The sequence below is a fragment of the Chinchilla lanigera genome, unplaced genomic scaffold, assembly GCF_000276665.1.
Source record: "Chinchilla lanigera isolate Chin_1 unplaced genomic scaffold, ChiLan1.0 scaffold00025, whole genome shotgun sequence".
Lineage (NCBI taxonomy): Eukaryota > Metazoa > Chordata > Mammalia > Rodentia > Chinchillidae > Chinchilla > Chinchilla lanigera.
The window spans coordinates 18,238,829-18,257,928 of record NW_004955426.1 but is presented as its reverse complement, the minus strand read 5'-3'; the positions used below and the strand labels follow the sequence as shown (position 1 = coordinate 18,257,928).

The window sequence follows — 19,100 nt, the reverse complement described above, 5'->3', positions numbered from 1 at the left end:
GCAAAAAGTACACCATTTTATATAAAAGAGTTGAGCATCCTTGGACTTGTTAACCCTGAGGAGTCTTGAAGCCAGTCATGCACAAATACCAAGGGACAACTGTATAAGAATCCAAGACTATCTGAATTTTTATATAACTAAACATGTCGTCTGGATGTGTGAAATCTTTATTATTTAAATGTTTACTACAATTTTTAAGACATTATATATGTTTGTTTTAGATACAGTTCTTTTTCTGGGGTCTAAGAGTTTACTCAGGAATATAACTTGTTATTAACATGTTTTCTTAAGAAAGTGGGAGTCCATAGAAAAATGTTGATAGAAAATTTACCTGTATTAAAATGTTAACTTAAAAAAAAATAAAATGTAAACTTCCCTTTTCCTCCTATAATTGGTATATGTGTAGAAAATGTTAGCTACTTTTATATCAAAAATATGGAAATCTCATCCAAATAGAAATTACAAGTTTCTTTGAATTCCATTCTTTGGATTCTAAGTTTTTTGTTTTTGTTTTTTGTTTTTTGTTTTCTTTTTCATATTGGACTGAAATCTGCCACCCTGTAACTTCCATCTGTTGGTTCTAGTTCTGTTCTCTGGAGCAGCATGGAGTAAGTGTCTTCTTTTTGGAAGGCAGCTATCACGTTTTCTAGACTGACTTTCCTCAGGCCCTACACTTTCATGTGAAATAAAACCTGTATCTATAAGCTTTATATTGATTCCCTCTGAATGCATGCTAGTTTATCAGTGTTTTAATATAATTAAAATGATGATCTAAAGTTTTAATTGTATCCTGTATGTATTTATTTATTTATTTATTTATTTATTTATTTATTTTTATTGGTACTGGGAATCCAGCTCAGGACCTTGTGCTTGTCAGGCACGCGCTTGTGCCGCTGAGCTATAGCTTCAGCCCTGTATCCTGTATTTCTGTGGTATCGTGTACACTAAGTACAGAATACCCTGCACTGTAATTGATGAATCAGATATTCTAGTTTCTTGATGCCACTTCAGCTTATGTCAGTTCTGTTTTGTTTTGGATTTTATTTTTTCCCGCTTAGCTATTTTTAATTGTCAGCTCATATTTAAGCTTGTGGTCAGCTAAAATTTGCCAGCTGAATAACTGTTGGGGCTCTCCTTTGTTTTAGAAAGCATTACTGCCATGGTAACATAGCCTTGGCAACTGGTATTGTAAGTTTCTCAGAGAATCTTGAATAATAAATGTACTTTTATATGTTAATACCTGTAGGCCTTTAGTTTTATGTGACATAGATTCTTGATTTAAAAGTTAAAATAGGGTTTGGTTTAGAGAGGCTGCCTTGGTGTACTAACCCCCATGTGCTGTAACACAGGCTCTGTTCAAAGAAAACTTTATTCTGGCGGTCCTGTAACCCTACTCATGATTTATCTTTTGGGCAGTGTGGATTTGGTCGTACAGATCTACTCAGTATTATTCTGAGTAGAATGATAGAATGGTGGTTTTATTAAAAAGAGAATTTTAAAAAAGGCTAAAATTAAAAATTCTAAGAATTTAAGATAGAAACTTGATTACTATTATGTACAGTGTTTTTGCTTTTGAGGTTTAAATGGTAATGATTGAAAAGCATCCGATTTAGGTGTCCTTTTACAATATCTACCATTATATTTTTTGTGCTATTATATTTTTAAGAGAAAAATAATATTCTTTTGTAAGTTCTACCTTAGAACAGGACTACTCCAACCTCAGCACCATTGATATATACTGTATGTAATTCTTCGTGTGTAAGGGGTCCTGTGTATTTGAAGATGACTAACAGTATCCCTGGCCTCTACCCACTAAATGCCAGTAGCATGCATTACCATCACCCTCCCTGCAGTTTGATGATCAAAACTATCTCCATGGCTGGAAGTACAATTCAGTGATGGTATGCTTTAGCATGCTCAGGCCCTAGTTCAGTCCCCATAGACAAAAAAACAAAAACTATAGATTTGGCCAGATGTCTCACGTTTGTAAAAATCCCCCTTAATTGAGAACCACTGATTCGGAGCAGCAGAAATATTCCTTATTAACTAGTTTATAGTTTTTACCTTAAATTTTTTCTGTTAATGGGTTAAAATAAGATTATTTTGGCTAAGATTTTTAAAGGTAAATTATAATACAGAATTTATACAAAAAAGTACTTTGAAATTTGTAATTTGGTCAGTTTTTCCCCCTTAGTATAGTTTCTTATTCCAGTTTGTTCTCCATGCTTTGCAACTTAATCAGTGATATAAAGTATTGTGATTAACAAAATGAAGATTAAAAGTTTTGTTCAGTTCAAATACTTGGCCTTTTGTAGTCCATGATTATATTATTTGCAAATGTACTTTTGGTTTGTTAAATAACTGTGAGTTGATTTAACTCCTTGATTTTAAAGTCATTCTATTATATTCTTCTACTTCACAATATAGCCAGCAGCCAGCTTCTGGTGTAGCCTATTCTCATCCAACTACAGTTGCTAGCTACACTGTCCATCAGGCTCCAGTAGCTGCCCACACAGTTACTGCTGCCTATGCACCAGCAGCAGCCACAGTTGCAGTTGCCAGACCCGCACCAGTAGCAGTTGCAGCTGCTGCAACAGCTGCTGCTTATGGAGGCTACCCTACTGCACATTCAGCAACTGACTATGGTTATACCCAGAGACAACAAGAAGCACCACCACCACCACCGCCGGCTACAACACAAAATTACCAGGTAAGAAAACATAGTCTCAGTAGCCTTTACCTGTAAGTTTAGTGGCCTCTCAGTGTATAATATAATGCCTGATCCAATATTTTTCAATGTTGAATCTTCTAAAGTATATCTGTAGGTTGATTCCTAAGTATTTCATTTTTTTGGATGCTATTTTAAAGGGTGTTGTTTCCCTGACTTTTCTCTGAGTGAGTTTGTTGTTTGTGTACAGGAATGCTATTGATTTCTGAATGTTGATTTTGCATTCAGCTACACTACTAAATTTGGTTATTAAATCTTACAAGTCTTTTGGTGTAGTTTTTGGGGTCTTCTATGTAAAATATGTCATCTGCAAATAATGATAATTTCTTCCTTTCCTACCCTTATTCCTTTTATTTCTTTTTCTTGTCTAATTGCTCTGTCTAATATTACCAGAATCATATTGAATAAGAGTGTGATAGTGGACATCCTTGTCTTGTTCCTGATTTTTAGAGTGAAAATTCTCAGCTTTTGTCCATCTAATATGTTGACTGTTGATTTGTCATAGATGGCTTGTATCAGATTGAGGTAAAGACCATGTATTTCTGTAGTTTTTATTATGAATAAAAATTGGATTTTGTCAGATGCTTTTTCTGCATCTGTTGAGATAATCATGTGGGTTTTATCTTTGGCTCTGTTGGTATAGTGTAGTATTACACTGAAAATTACAGTACCTCTGAAAAAGAAGATTGAAGAGGATATCAGAAAATGGAAAGATATCCTCTGCTCATGGATAGGAAGAACCAACATAGTGAAAATGGCCATAGTCCCAAATAGTTGTACAGATTTAATGCAATCCCAATCAAAATACCATTAGCATACCTCACAGAACTACAGAAAACATTCCTAAAATTCCTTGGGAACCAGAAGAGACCTAGAATAACAAAAGTAATTCTCAGCAACAAAGGCAAGGCAGAGGCATCATAACCACTGACATGAAATTATATTACAGAGCTACTGGGATTAAAAACAGCATGGCAAAGAAACCAGACTTGAGGATCAATGGAACAAATTAGAAGATGTAGAAACAACTCCAAACACATTGAGCCCCTTCTCTTTGACAAAGCAGCCAAACACCTTGACTGGAAGAACGATAGCCTCTTTAATAAATGATAGTGGGAAAACTGACTTTCTACATGCCAAAAACTACTAGACCCATGTCTATCACCATACACAAAACTAAAATTGAAATGGATCAAAGATCTAAATGTTCAGACAGAAACACTAAGTCAGCTGGAAGAGAAAAATAGCAGAACTCTTGAAGAAATAGGTATAGGCAAAGATTTCATGAACAAAACCCCAGTTGTACGGGAAATAATAAAAAGAATCAACAACTGGGATCTCCGCCTATTAAAAAGCTTTGTGCAGCAAAAAAACATCACCAACAGAGTAAAAGGACAACCCACAGAGTGGGGAAATATTTTAACCAGTTGTCTTGAGACAAAAGACTTAAATTGAAAAAATCAGAACCACCCCCTCCCCCAATCTAAAGATCAAATCTAAAAATGGGCATCTGAGATGACTACTCACTTCTCAGGTGAAGAAGTACAGAAAGGAAATAAATATATGAAAAAATGTTCAGCATCACTGGTTATTCAAGAGATGCAAATTAAAACAATGCTGAGGGGGCTGGGGATGTGGCTCAGTGGTATACCTCTTGCATGCATAAGGCCCGGGGTTCACTTTCCAGCACCAGTGTGCACGTGCGCACGCACACACACAAAGGAATAAAACAAAAATACTTTCTTAAGTCAAGAATAATCATTCAAAAAAAATTTAAAACAATGCTGAGGTTCCATCTCACTCCAGAAAAAATGGCTGGATAATCATTCAAAAAAAGTTAAAAACAATGCTGAGGTTCCATCTCACTCCAGAAAGAATGACTATCATCAGGAAATCAACTAAGCAAATGTTGGAGGGGCTGTGGAGAAGAGGAACCCTTCTCCACTGTTGGTGAAAATGTAGACTAGTGCAGCCACCTTGGAGATTCCTCAAAACTAGAATTAGAGGTCCTATCTGACCCATCTATTCCCCTTCTAGGTATCTTTCCAGAAGAATTAAAAAACATCATACCACAGCAATAGATGCACACCAGTGTTTATAGAGAACAATTTGTAATAGCCAAATCTTGGAAACAACCCAGATGCCCATCATCCAAGGAATGGATAAAAAAGATGGGTTTTTTTTTTTAAAACAATGAAGTACTATTCGGTCATAAAGAAGGATAAACTTGAGACATTTCTAGGTAAATGGGTACAATTTGAGACCATCCTCTTCAGTGAAATGAATCAAATTCACATGTGTAAATACTGTATTATCTCTCTAGTATGAGAAATTTTTGAAAGAGTAAATAAGGACCAAAATATACAGTAGATATTGTGAAATGGGAAGAAATTATTCAAAAGGAAAGGGGAACTAGGGAGGGGAAAGGGAAAAGAAAAAAAAAAAAAAAAGAACAGCCAGGTGTTGTGGCACATGCCTGTAGTCCCAGTACTTGGGAGGCTAAGGCAGCAGCAACGTTGCTTTGAGTTCAAGGCCAGCCTGGACTACAAAGTGAGACCTTGTCTCTAAAAACAAAACCAAAAAAACAATAAAGTGGAAACAAAGCCTTGTAAATAGGGGAAAAGTGGTTGAAGGGAAGAGAGAAGACTAGGGGAAAAAACAGAGGAATCAAACTATCTGACAAACAGGTCAAAATCGTATATGCAAAATGTACCCGTAAGTTTAAAGTTTGAAAAAAAAATAAAACCTGTAGCCAAGCAAGGTGGTACATGTCTGTAAATCCCAGTTACTTAGGCTGAGACAGAGATATCACAAATTCAAGCCCAACCTGGTAACTTAGTGAAATGCTATCTCAAAATTCTAAGTAAGTAAGTAAGAAAGAAAGAAAATGAATGAACCCCAGTGGTCCTTGTGTTCATTCTCCAGTGCCACTAAATAAATAAATAAAAATAAAATACACCTGTAATGATAGAGTAGAGTAAATGAGCTTTTGTATTTTGTTTGTTTGTTTGTTTTTCTTCCGCTATCAGGTATCAACTCACGACCTTGCGCTTGCCAGGCAGGCACTTTGCCACTGAGCTAAATCCCCAGCCCCAAGTATTTGTATTTTGGGGGACATAGTCTAAGTACTAAGTTTCCTTGAAATGAATTTTCTGTATTTCTCCCTTGCCATTTTACCCTATTTGTGCCAGTGTGGGGGGTGGCTTTTGTTTAGCTTTTAAAAGTTTCATATGGATTACTGGTTAAATATTTTAATTATACTCCAAGTTTTTGACCTTTGGTGGAGTGAACTATGTATTAATTTGAAACATAGATACGTCTTATTTTCAGGATCTTGAGGCTAAGCTATTAGGACAAATACATTACATATTTTCTTGAAGCTTACCAAAGATGGAAATCTTGTTACCTATACATTTATACTGTCACAGTGATTTTTATATATAACAAAAAATTTTCATGCTCTTACTCATCTAGGTATATCTTTTGGTCTCATAGGAATTGTAAATTCTCATTATAGTATTAACTTTGAAAAAATTGCTTTTGCACCTTATTTAATTAAATTTGATCCTAATTTCTTTAACCTATTTTTGTCTTTTAAACTTTGGTCTTTCTGAACTTTATCCAGTTTTTCTATATTCTTTCTAAAACCTAGGCACTTAGTGAATTAGGAACTTGAAATTTAAATCAACAATATTAATATTTGCTATTAAATTACTAAATTTGGCATTGTTTTGATGTTGGTTGTTTCATTATGCCCAGAGACCCAGTAAATTTTTGTTGTTTTAAATAATGTTCTGTGAAACCCACTATTTTCTGGGCCTTACCTGCTTCTTCAGCCTTTCCACCTGTGTGCCTTCTCACCCCTCCTTTTTACAATGTCAAAATTCACTTGACTCAGAATTCACTGAATCTTTGAAGTAATGAAAAGAAGCCCGGTGTGGTGGTGCACGCCTGTAATCCCGGCACTTGGGAGGCTGAGACAGGAGGATCGTTGAGAGTTCGAGGCCATCCTGGGCTACAAAGTGAGCTGAAGGCCAGCCTGAGCTGCATAGCGAGACCCTGTCTCAAAAAGGCCAAAAAAAGAAAGAAAGGAAAGAAAGCAGGAATAATCACAAAGTTTAATAGCACAGGTGTTTATGGGAGAATTGTTTTGTTTTGTGTTTTGTTTTGTTTTGTTGGGAATTCAGCTGAAGGCCTTCCTGTACTGGCATGAGTTCTACCACTAAGCTAGACTCCCAAACCCATGGGTGTTTTCTTCAGAAATTTAACATACTGCTTGAAGTGCTCTTGATTTTGATACAGTCCGGAGTGAATCTCTTCTATATTGAGTGATTGTTTTACCTAGGTCTGAGAAACTTCTGAATTGTTTTCCTTTATTATTTTTATAAATAGTAAGGAGTTTTTTTTTCCTGTCAACAGCGAAGTTTTGTTTGTTTTTTTTTTCCTTTTCTTTAGGACTCATACTCATATGTAAGATCCACAGCTCCTGCTGTAGCTTACGATAGTAAGCAGTACTACCAACAGCCAACAGCAACTGCAGCTGCTGTAGCTGCTGCTGCCCAACCTCAGCCTTCAGTTGCGGAAACCTACTACCAGACAGGTAGGTTTTAACACACAGTTTTATTATTATAAACTATTGTTCAGGGTTGTTTGGTTTTTGCCTGGGAGTTGAACAGAGAGTTTTTGTATTGGGCTACTTCCTCACCCATCTAAGTTGTTTATGTATTTCTTTTTTAGTATGTCATGTTAAGTCATGTGATTTCCTAGTGAGCTTGAACTTTCCATCCTCCTGCTTCAGCCTTCCAGAGTGCTTGAATCACAGGCATATGCTACCATGCTGTTTCAGGGTGTTTTATAATGAAGATCAGCTTCCAAATGTATCTAAAATCATTATGTTATACATTATTGTTATCAATGATGCATAAGAAACCACCCAGACACAAGCTTTATGTAAGCAAAAGTCTGGATTTATTCTGTCTGGTGCAGACAGACTTGAGATTTCAGCAGCTGGCCAGAGGAGAGGTTAAAAGGGTATGGGATTATAATTCCAAGGAATCTGGATGGAATGTTTGGGGTTGATGTTCCCAGAACAGTCAGTGCAGATGTGTAGATAATACTAGGTTTCCTGGTACTGGGGAGATTGTATGTCTTGTCCTAGCTGAGGGCAGCATGGCCCTATAGTAGTTTCCTGTTTATGGAGGGCAACACATTTGCTGAGAGGGTCTCTCTTAGGTCAGGCATGACAGTAGTGTGGAAAGTCAGGTTTTACCCATATATGATCAACTACTAGCATTCCTTTGAATCACAAAGTAGCAGTTTATGAAAGCATTCATAATCAAACCCCTTTCTCTTGGAAATATACTCAATTTGTTGTCTTTAACCATTTTGCTGAAATAACTGTAACTGAAAAAAAAGAAGCTGTGGGCATAACTTCTGAGCACATTCTTTTCTTTACCAAAAATTCTCAAAACATTATGTATTGCTGACTGATTTGGTAGCCAGTGGAGTCTTCTTTAATGGCCTGATTTTTTCTCATCTTTAAATGCTGGAAGTGTTTGAATTACGAAGAAGCCTTCATATTTATAGTCTTTAAAATGTGGGATTTTCACATAGATTTAATTGAGAACTTTTTAAATATTTATTTATTTACTTATTTATTTTATTTTTTGGCCTTTTGGTTGCAGAGGGGTGGGGTGGAGTACCTGGAATTGAACTCAGGACCTTGCATTTGCCAGGCAGGTGCTTGTTCCTCTGAGCTATATCCCCGGCTTTTTCATGGGGCTTTTTTTGGACAGGGTTTCACTGTTAGTTCAGGCTGGCTTTGAACTCGCTTCGTAGCCCAGGCTGGCCTCAAACTCCCAGCGATCCTCCTGACTCAGCCTACCAAGTGCTGGGACTATAGGTGTGTGCCACTATGCCCAGGCCCTAATTGAGAACTTTTTTTTTTTTTTTTTTGAAAACTTTTAAAACAAAGCTCTCTGAGGTCTGAAAAGTAATCAGTTCCGTTAATTATTATTGAGGGCCAGAGGTTGTGGGTAGATTATTGGATTACAAGAGAGTAGAACTGACTTCCCAAACTGACTGTACCACTAGTGTGGGCAAATGATTTTTTTTTTTTTTTCTTACCCATAAATGAAGAAGTTAACCCAAGTTTCTGCAGGGTTACTTCTAGTTCTGTGATTTTAGGAGCTGTTAAAAGTTGTTTTAAAGTATTTTGAATGATAATGACTGACCTTTTTTGGTTTCTTTGTTGATTTGTATGTATGACTTACAGTGAACTTCCTAGTTAATTAGCAGTCTAGACTTGTGTTTAAAAGTGCTGAATTATCTAAGAGTCAGAAGATAATGATTTAGTCATGAGTTCTGACCGTGACTTTTACTCATTTACATCTTGGATATTACTTTCTTCTCTGTAAAATAATGTCTATCCATGTGTTCTGGTCAAATTTCATAAATAGATATAGGTAAAGGTTTTAAGGTTTTTAACTAAGCGTAACATGAGTTTGGCCCTCTGATATTTGGTCTTTCTCAGAAGTAACACTTCCATGCTATAGTGACCATGAATAAGTGATTATTAATTTACCAATTGATTATAAGGGTCATAAGATTCTTCGAAATATACATTGTTTTGAATGTGGTCAGAGGCAGCAGAAAGCTTAGCAAATATATTAATGGCAGCTATTTAAGAAGAGCTGCGTTCTGGGGTGATATAATGATTGCTTGCTATGCATGTGGCTACCGGTTCAGTCTCTGATACCACAGAAGCAAATAGCTGTGATCAAGCTATTGATGTTTGAAGAATTAAGTCAATAGCACCTGTGAATTAGAGTTAGATTGTTCACTATGGATAAATCAGTAAAATGCAATGAATGGTACATTAACAAGTTCCATGAAATTAAATATTGAAAAGTTTAATGTGGATTGAAATACCTGCTTGAGGTGCTGTTTTTTTCAGTTCCTAACATTACACCTAACTCTGAAGTAGACTGCCTAGTCTAAATACACACATACATTGACTAAAAATCTTTTTGTTTAATCTACTAGTTGTATATATTACGGCTATTTCAATTGTAAATTTTTCCAAAATATCATTTTAGAAATACATGAAAAGCGTAATAAATTTTACTTCTTTTTGCCAACAGAAATTGTTAGCATTGCTAACCACCTACTCATTTTCATTTTTAAGGATATTGTTATAAAAAGTATAGTGACTAATCTTACTCATTTTCTGATGTCTTTTTTTTTTTCTCACTTTAGCTCCCAAAGCAGGTTATAGCCAAGGTGCAACTCAGTATACTCAAGCCCAGCAAACTCGACAAGTGACAGCCATAAAACCAGCCACACCAAGTCCAGCTACCACTACTTTCTCCATTTATCCTGTGTCCTCCACTGTACAGCCGGTAGCAGCTGCGGCTACTGTGGTGCCATCCTATACTCAGAGTGCTACTTACAGTACTACAGCAGTTACTTATTCTGGTAAGACTGATGGAAACTGTGATTAAATGAGTGAGCAAATTACAAAGGTATTTATTACAAACTCAGTTTTTAGTTAGCTTATCTTATTCTCAACAGCAAGAACTGAATTAATTGAATATGTGTATATAATGTGACAAGGGTCATACTGCAAATAGTTTTTGTTGTTTTAATGGAAGATCTTAGCAGACTACAAAGTTCTTTTTGGGAATTTGGAAGTAGTCATGAGTCTTGGGCCTAGGATTTTAATTAGAGGAAGTAACACCTAGTCCCACGATCATTGTTTCCAAATGAATTCGAAAATTTCAAGGTTATTACTCAGGGAGTGCCACAGATAAACCAATTTTTCATAGAGCAGTATGATCACTAAAACTTTACCGTGTCATTACTCTTGCTAATTTCTACTTAAGGTGGTTTACCATATTGCAGTGGTTAAAATCACACATTACTTTTTGGTAGACACTGGGCTTTGTACTACTATATGGCTTGTTACTATTGTGCGTTTATTCATTTTGTAGTATCTTACTCCATAGTGGCTTTAAGGGGCATTGACAATTTTAATTCTGACCTGTTGATACTTTGTTATACTTAGGGTCCCTAAAGCCTAGTTACTGAATTACAAAAACACATATTTCTTACCCCTCACTCCAGGTTGTTAAGGTTACATTAATGAATTAGGCAGGTGAGTAGTATTTGGGAACAGCAGTCTGTTGTGGCTGAAATTTAAGATATGGGGGGTTAATATTAGGAGATGAGACCAGAAATGTCAGTGTGTGAAAAATCTAGTATGCTGTGCTTTTTTGACTGTATGTATATTATTAGCCCAAGAGATGCCACAAATTTTTTTTATTTTATAATTTTTTTTTTAAGGAGGAAATGTTTGTTTAGTTCACAGTTTATAGAGGTTTCAGTCCATAATCATAAAGGTTTATTTAATCAGCTGGCTCTAAGGCATGGTAGCACGTGGCAAAAAGGCAACAGTTCATGGCCAAAGACAGCAAAAACAGTGGAAGGGAGGGTGATGGAGAGAGACAGAGCCACAGGTATCTTAAGAAAGGGAAGATTGCAGTAGATTTGTAAGTTACTTGTGACAACACATGGGCATGAAGTGGAATAAGAATACATCATGAGAACTCTGAGTAAGCTGGTGAATAATGAGGACCTTATCAAAGAGGGTTAAGGTAGAGAATAAAGAAAAAAAAGAGAATAAATATAATGCTGAGTGTGGTGGTGCACGCTTGTAATCCCAGCACTCATGAGCTGAGGCAAGAGGATAGCTGGGAGTTCAAGGCTACCCTGGGCTACATAGTTCAAAGGCAGCCTATAGTACATAATGAGACTCTGTCTCTTAAAAAGTAAAGTAAAGACCTTCTTCAAAATGTTTCCTATTTAGGAGAGGAATATTTTATTAAAATCTAAGAAACTATTTGTTATTCCTAGTCATACAAGACCCCCTCCCCCAAAAAAAGACTTCCCAGATAGAGTTTTTCAGCCTCTATTTTGTTGACTAATAAAGCTTATTGAACTGAAATATGATTGAATGCTTTTTTTAATGTCCGTATGAGCCAGATGTGGTGGTGCACACCTGTTCTCAGCACTTGGGAGGCTGAGGTAGGAGGATTATCATAAGTTTGAGACCAGCTTGGGCTACATATGCAAGTTGAAGGCCAGCTTGCACTACATAGCAAGACCCTGTCTTTAAAAAAAAACATGTAAAAAATGTCCATATGAATGTGTACAAAATAAGGAGTACCAAAGTATTTTCTTTTTATTGTTTCCCTCTTTTATGTAGGTATAATCAGTTAATCCTGGAACTTTGCTATGAATTCTTCAAAAAGTATTTCCTAAGAATAAATACATTCTCTTACATAGTCAGTCACAGTGTCAAGAACTCTCTCAGATTACTTGATTTTTGTCTTACACAGTTTAAAGATAGCTGTTTTTTATTGACTGCTTTCTTCCATGAGCAGTACATTATTTTGAATTAGAAACTGTAGGCATTTTTTTTAACTAAACCATTAGGTATTTTATATCTAGACACCAGTTGTCATTCACATTTTATCTTACGTCTCCACTATATTCCTATATGTGTATGTGGGAATATACATATATAAATATCATGGTTTTTGTTACAAAAATCAACTTTTGTCCTTTTTTTTTTGAGACAGGGACTTACTCTGTAGTCCAAGGTGGCCTTGTGCTGGTGAGATGATAGGTATGATCCACCACACCTGGCCTGAACTTGTCTTATACATGCCATTTTGTAAACTGCTTTCATCTCCCTTTTAAATTACTGTGTACAGAGATAATATCATTGTTTTGGTTGGTTTCCCCCAAACTTTTATTTTGGAATTTAAAATTTTGTATAAAAGTTGAAAAAAAGGGGCTGGGGATTTAGCTCAGTAGCACAGCGCCTGCCTGGCAAGCACAAGGTCATGAGTTTGATTCCCAGTACCAGAAAAAAATCAAAAAACAAAACAAAACAAAAGTTGAAAGAAAAAAAAAAAAGCCGGGTGTGGTGGCGCACACCTGTAATCCCAGCACTCTGGGAGGCTGATGCAGGAGGATCATTGGGAGTTCAAGACCAGTCTGGGCTACAAAGTGAGCTCAAGGCCAGCCTGAACTACATAGTGAGACCCTGGCTCAAAAAAGACAAAAAAAAAAAAAGTTGAAAAAAATTGTACATGAAACATCCATATACTATTAAACTACTTTCACCACTTATTAATAGTTTGAAACATACACTTTGTCTTTCCTTTCCTTAAAATCTATCTCCATGTTTGGGAATAATTTTATAAGTTACAGGTAAAATACTTTACCCTGAATTTTTCAGGAAGTATTTTTTAAGGAACAGATATTCTTTTACACAGCCACAGTGTCTATATAATAAAAAGGACTTGAACATGGATGCTACCAAATATATACATTTTCTCATTTGTCCACAAATGTCTTTTATGGGTTGGCTTTATATTTTGGTGTATTTCTGTTTGTGCTTGTTTTAAGTATAGAATCCAGTCAAAGGTCAGAGATTATATTTGGTTTCATACCTTACTTTCTCTTAATCTAGAACAACTGTCTACTTTTATCCTGCCTCTCATGGCATGTGTTTTTCGAAAGTTGTCTCACAGTCTGTATTTATCTGTTGATTCTTTTATATTTAGATCCATGCAGCTGTTTAGGCAGGAAAAGTACTTGAATATATGTACTTTTCATTACATCAGGAGCATATAATAAATAATGTCCATTTGTTCCTTACTGATACTTGTTAGAGTCACCTCTACAAGGTTGCTCTCTTATAAAAGTTCCTTTTCCATTCATAATTTAAAAATTTATGGGACTGGTGCCCAACTACGGTATGGTGTTAGATCCTTTGAAAATCTCTTTCTGAGGTGGTAGTTGTTTTTTTTTGTTTTTGTTTTTGTTTTTTAGTACCGGGAATTAAACTCAACACCTGGTATCTGCCAGCCAGGCACTGTGCTGCTGAGCTATAGCTGGCCTTCTGAGGTGGTAGTTGCAAGTACTTTTTTTTTTGACACAGGGTCTGTTGGTTACGTTTCTCTTGTTGCTGAGATAAAGTACCCAATACCCAAAATTAAAGAAGGAAAGGTTTGTTTAGCTTACAGTTTGTGGAGGTTTCAGTGCATACTTGGCTGGCTTCAAGGCAGGGTGGCACATGGCAGAGGGCAGCAGTTCGTGGCAGTGGAAGACAGCAAAAGCAGCAAGAGCAAAAAGGGAGGAGCAGCAGAGAGCAAGCCTCTTTCTATCCCTTATATTGTATTCAGGCTTCTCACCCCAGGGTGGGAGTAGCACACCCGTAATCCCAGCATTGGATCATGGATCAATCAAAAACTCTAGAAGCCCACCCCATGACTCTGAGGCTTTGGGGGGAAATCTAGACATAAACTATAACAGGGTCTTTCTATATAATTCAGGGTTGTCCTCGAAATTACTGTGTAACACAGGCTGACCTCAAATTTATGGGGATCCTCCTGTCTCAGCCTCCGAAATACTAGGATTATAGGTGTATACCACCATGCCAGACTTGCAGATACCCTTTTAGGTATTCTTCTGTAAAGTAGATTCCTTCCTTCCGTCTTACTTATTTTTATTTTTTGGTGGTACTAGGAAATGAACCCAGGACCTTTCCACTGGGCCACATCCCCAGACCAGTTTTAATTTTTATTTTGAGACAGGATCTCAGTCACAAAATTGCTCAGGTAGGGCTTGAACTTGGGATCCCCTTGCTTCAGCCTCCTGCTGCAGCTTTCCAGAGCACTGAAATTAGAGGCTGGCACATCACACCCAACCTTTTTTGTTATTTGGTGTTTGAGACAGAGTCTTGCTATTCACATCAGCGCCTCATTTGAGCAGGGCCTATCTTTGACTATTTCTTTCCTTTCTGGCACTATAAATTATTAGAGATACACTTTTGAGTTTTCCCTGTCTTATGCTCACAATCAGCCATTTGAAGAAGGAACCTAATTTTTTCTTACATACCAGTGGTGCTTTCTTCTGTTCTGTAGTTGGTTTTTTCTCTCTGTGGTACTATGGATGGAACCCAGGGCCTTGCCCATACATACTAGGCAAGTACTTTTTCACTCTATTGCTGGTTTCCTTTGCTGTATAGACACTTTTTACTTTGATATAATCCCATTTGTCAATTGTTGCCTTTGTTGCTGTACTTCCAGCATTATACCTATAAAAGCCTCTCAGGCTAATGTCCTGAAGTATTTCCCTGATGAATTATTTTAGTAGTTTCATAGTTTCAGTTCTTATATTTAATCATTCATCCATTTTGAGTAGTTTTTGTACATGGTGAGAATCAGAGGCTTCATTTTCTTCTGAAAATAGCCATCCAGTTTTCTTAACATCCTTCTAAAAATGATTTTCCTTTTTCCAGTGTATATTCTTGCTGCCTTTGTCAGAAAAATCAGTTGACTGTAAAAGATGTAGGTTTATTTTTGTGTTCTCCATTCTTTTCCATTGGCCTATTTTTATGATAGTACTGTGCAGTTTGGTTATTGTAGTTTTATTAGGTGTTTTGAAGTCCAGTATTATAATGCTATCAGCTTTATTTTGCTAAGGATTGTTTTAGCTACTTTCATGGTTCCATATAAATTTTAGGAATGTTTTTTGTATTTTTGTGATGAATGGCATTGGTATTTTTGATAAGAATGAATCTGTAGATCACTGAGTAATGTGGAATCTTAATGATATTAATTTTTCCAATCCATGAACATGGGATGTCTTCCCAATTTTTTGCGTCATTTTTGTTACATTATAGAGATCATTCACTTCCTTCATTAGGTTTATTTCTGGACTTTGGTTTTTTGTTTTGTTTTCTTTGGTGTCTTTTTCAGTGATTTTGTTATTGGTGTATAAAAAAGCCATTGATATTAAAGAAAAACTAGAAACAGCATTAGGGAGACCTGTCTTTACTTGTAAATATTTGTGCATTTGCCCATTTGTTTCCTTGTAGATGTCAGCTCTATCTCATTTCCCTTCACTCCCTCATTCTGGGAGTTCAGCCCAGGACCTTTTCACTGAGCTCAGTCGTCAGCCAGTTTTAATGTTTTATTTTTGGATATGGTCTTGTTAAATTCCCCCAGGTAGGTTTGAATTGGGTATTCTGTTACCTTAGCCTGCCAGAATGTAGGGATTACAGGCAGGCACTACCACACCCAGCTTCAGCTCTTTTTTATATAAAAATTAGTGCTAATCAGGTATGGTGGCTCATGCTTCTGTAATCCCAGCACTCAGGAGACTGAGGGACAGGTGGACTGTGAGTTCAAGGCCAGTCTGGACTATATAGTAAGACCATGTCTCAAAAAAAAAAAAGAATTCTAGAATATTGCTACCTGCTGATGGTTACTTATAGCATGAGGGATTCACTGAAATTGTATGCCTTTGTTTCTGATATTGTACATTTTGAAGTATTTTAGTGCTAGTGATACACCATCCTAGTTGGTAAGCATTTTTAGTAAAAAAATACTTTTCAAGTGAAACTGCTTTCATTTTTTAAAAACTGAGCTTTTACTTAATGTCTTTGTCACTTTTCTTGTTGCTGAGACATAATACATGACATCCACAACTTAAAGGAGAGGTTTATTTTGGCTCACAGTTTATAGAGGTTTCAGTTCATAATCTGCTGACTGCAAGGCATGACAGCATGGCATATGGGTATAGCAGTGGAAAATCTGCTTGTGTCATGGTGGCAGGGAAGCAGAGAGAGTGAAGGGAAGATCTGTGGAGAGAGATAAGCACTTCTGGGCAGTAGTCCAATGACCTTCCTCTTGAGCAGGTTCTACCTCTTAACCAAAAGCCAGCCATTACTCCGCATAATCCAGTCATCTTTTAAAACCCCACCTATAAGCACATGAGACTGTTGGGGGAACATCGAGATACAAACCATAACAATTTATTGTCACAGGCTTATATTTATTTTCTTCCCACAATGCTTAGAACCATACACTGATTTGCTAGTAGTTATAGGAGAATTTAAACTGTTCTTTAATAGAGCTCCAGAAAATTTAACTCTCCTTTTAATGGATTTTTTTTAAAAAATACTTTATCTTAGTATTAAACTTGCCTTTTATTAGTAAAAATACTTGTGCACAAATAGAGATGACTGTAAAGAGTAGGCTTAACCTGGTGATTTTTGTGGTTAACTACCTCATTGTTAAAAAAGACCTCATGCACTCTCCAGCTCAGTTTTCTCATCGGTAGTCACCTGTTTTATAATTCCTCCTGAAACTGCACTGTGTCTGGCACACAGCTTCCCATATTATGTGGGCCCTAAAAAAACTAGAACACCTAGTCACCCAGCACTGTTGGCCTCTGTTGCTTTTAGTCCTTTTTTTTGTTCTCTGCATACATTATATTTAAGTGGCACTTTTAGTTTCTATACAGAAAGACTAAAGTCATTTGATAAATGTTTGTTACGAACATTTCCTAGAAATTGGGAATATCCCTCAGTAATAAAGCACCCCTCTAGAATATAGGAGGCCTTGGATTCTACACTTAGTGCCATAGACACACACAAACACACATGATTTTCTGTAAAAGTCAGGGTCCTAATCAGTAATAATCTAAAAACAGTTTCTGTTTTCACAGTGTTAGGGATTGAATTCAGGGCCTTGCACATATATTAGGCAAGTGCTCTTACTACTAAGCCCTTTTCCCTAGTACTATTTTTTAGTCTACATGCCTTTTTCTACATTCATTTCAGGTGTTTCCTTGTCTGTTATCACACTTTGTTATTTTTGGTTTTTGAGTTGGGGGAGGGTTGGCTTTTTTGAGGTAGGGTCTGGCTATGTAGTTCAGGCTGGCCCCAAACTCAGAGCAGTCCTCCTGCCTCAACCACCATGGGGTTAGGGGGCAGCATACTGGGACTGCAGGCATGTGCTATCACACCTGACTGTTACCACATTTCTAATTAAAATTTCATAAACACTTACATAGTGAAACAGCTTGCTATAAAAGTTTGGGAATGTATTTTTCAAAAGTTGCATAACTTCTTTCCTTAATATGCCCATTTCTCAATTCTTATGATTCTAATTCCTCATATATCTTAGCTCTTACCCTTTCAATTCCTGCTTTCTTTGTGTGTAGATAAAGTGGAGACAGTGAGTCATTTGTCTTTCAGTATAGCAGTGTACATTCAAGAGACCACAAATCAGGCAGAGTATTCCTGAGTGGTAGAACACTTACAGCAACTGGGGGTTCTGTCCCTTTGCCCACCTATAACCACTTAGGGAATAAAGAAACGAATGTAACTTGAATTTGGTAAATATGGGAACAGGCCAGATACATGTGTTGATGATTGTCATATCCTGTCAGTTGAACTGTAAGCTTCTTTAAGACCAAGGACTCATTGAATGACTTAATAGATGGAATATATTTTTCTGGATTCTTTCAGACATACATTATTGTAAACATACACCGGTAACTCTACCTTTGTTGGCAGATTTATTGAATTTAAATTTATAAGTAACATTTAATTTTTCCTTTTATAACTATATAACTTTTGAGGGGGTTACCGGGAATCGAACTCAGGACCTTGCACTTGCCAGGCAGGCCCTTTGTGCCCCTGAGCTATATCCCTGGCCCTGTGTAACATTTTTTTATTTTCTTGTTTGTAAGGTACATCTTATTCAGGTTATGAAGCAGCAGTGTATTCAGCTGCATCTTCCTACTACCAACAACAGCAGCAGCAACAGAAGCAAGCAGCAGCAGCTGCTGCAGCTGCAGCGGCAACAGCTGCCTGGACAGGGACCACCTTTACTAAAAAAGCACCATTCCAGAATAAACAGTTGAAACCAAAACAGCCTCCCAAACCACCCCAGATTCACTATTGTGATGTTTGTAAGATCAGCTGCGCTGGACCACAGGTACTTATGTTGTATGTTTTACTATGGTTTTCTTGTTTACTTTTTATAATTAAGTATGGTTGGTATTGTGATACTAGTATCTACAAAGATGATTTATATTTTCTTTCTGTTTTTTATATAATACATGCATATAATCAGCTCTGCATCTGCAGGTTCCACAGATTATGTTAACCATGAGTGGAATATATTTGAGGGAAAAATTGCATCTGTCCTGAAGATAATTTTTTTGTTATTCCCTAAATAATAAGTACATATATTGTATAGCATTTATAATGCTATGTATGTAGCATTTACATTATATTAGACATCTTGAATAATCTAGAGATGATTTAATTTAAATGAGAAGTTTATAAGTTAATATGCAAATATGCTATTTTTATATAAGAAATGTGAGCTTTCCTGGATTTTTTTTTTTTTTTTTTTTTTTTTTTTCCGGTACCCGGGACCGAACTCATGACCTTGCGCTTGCCAGGCAGGCGCTTTTGCCGCTGAGCTAAATCCCCAGCCCC

General features: G+C 36.5%; 1 protein-coding gene across 2 annotated transcripts in view; it reads left to right on the top strand.

Moving 5' to 3' along the window:
• The first annotated feature begins 588 nt into the window (after positions 1–588).
• Positions 589–19,100, top strand: part of Zfr (zinc finger RNA binding protein) — a 58,409-nt gene continuing 39,897 nt past the window's right edge. For both annotated transcript variants that reach the window (XM_005386156.2, XM_005386157.2), the window contains exons 1-5: positions 589–608; positions 2,428–2,710; positions 7,184–7,328; positions 9,986–10,204; positions 18,344–18,591. In XM_005386156.2, the coding sequence (XP_005386213.1) occupies positions 604–608; positions 2,428–2,710; positions 7,184–7,328; positions 9,986–10,204; positions 18,344–18,591 (900 nt within the window). In that variant the 5' untranslated portion in view covers positions 589–603. The remainder of the gene's footprint in view (positions 609–2,427; positions 2,711–7,183; positions 7,329–9,985; positions 10,205–18,343; positions 18,592–19,100) is intronic.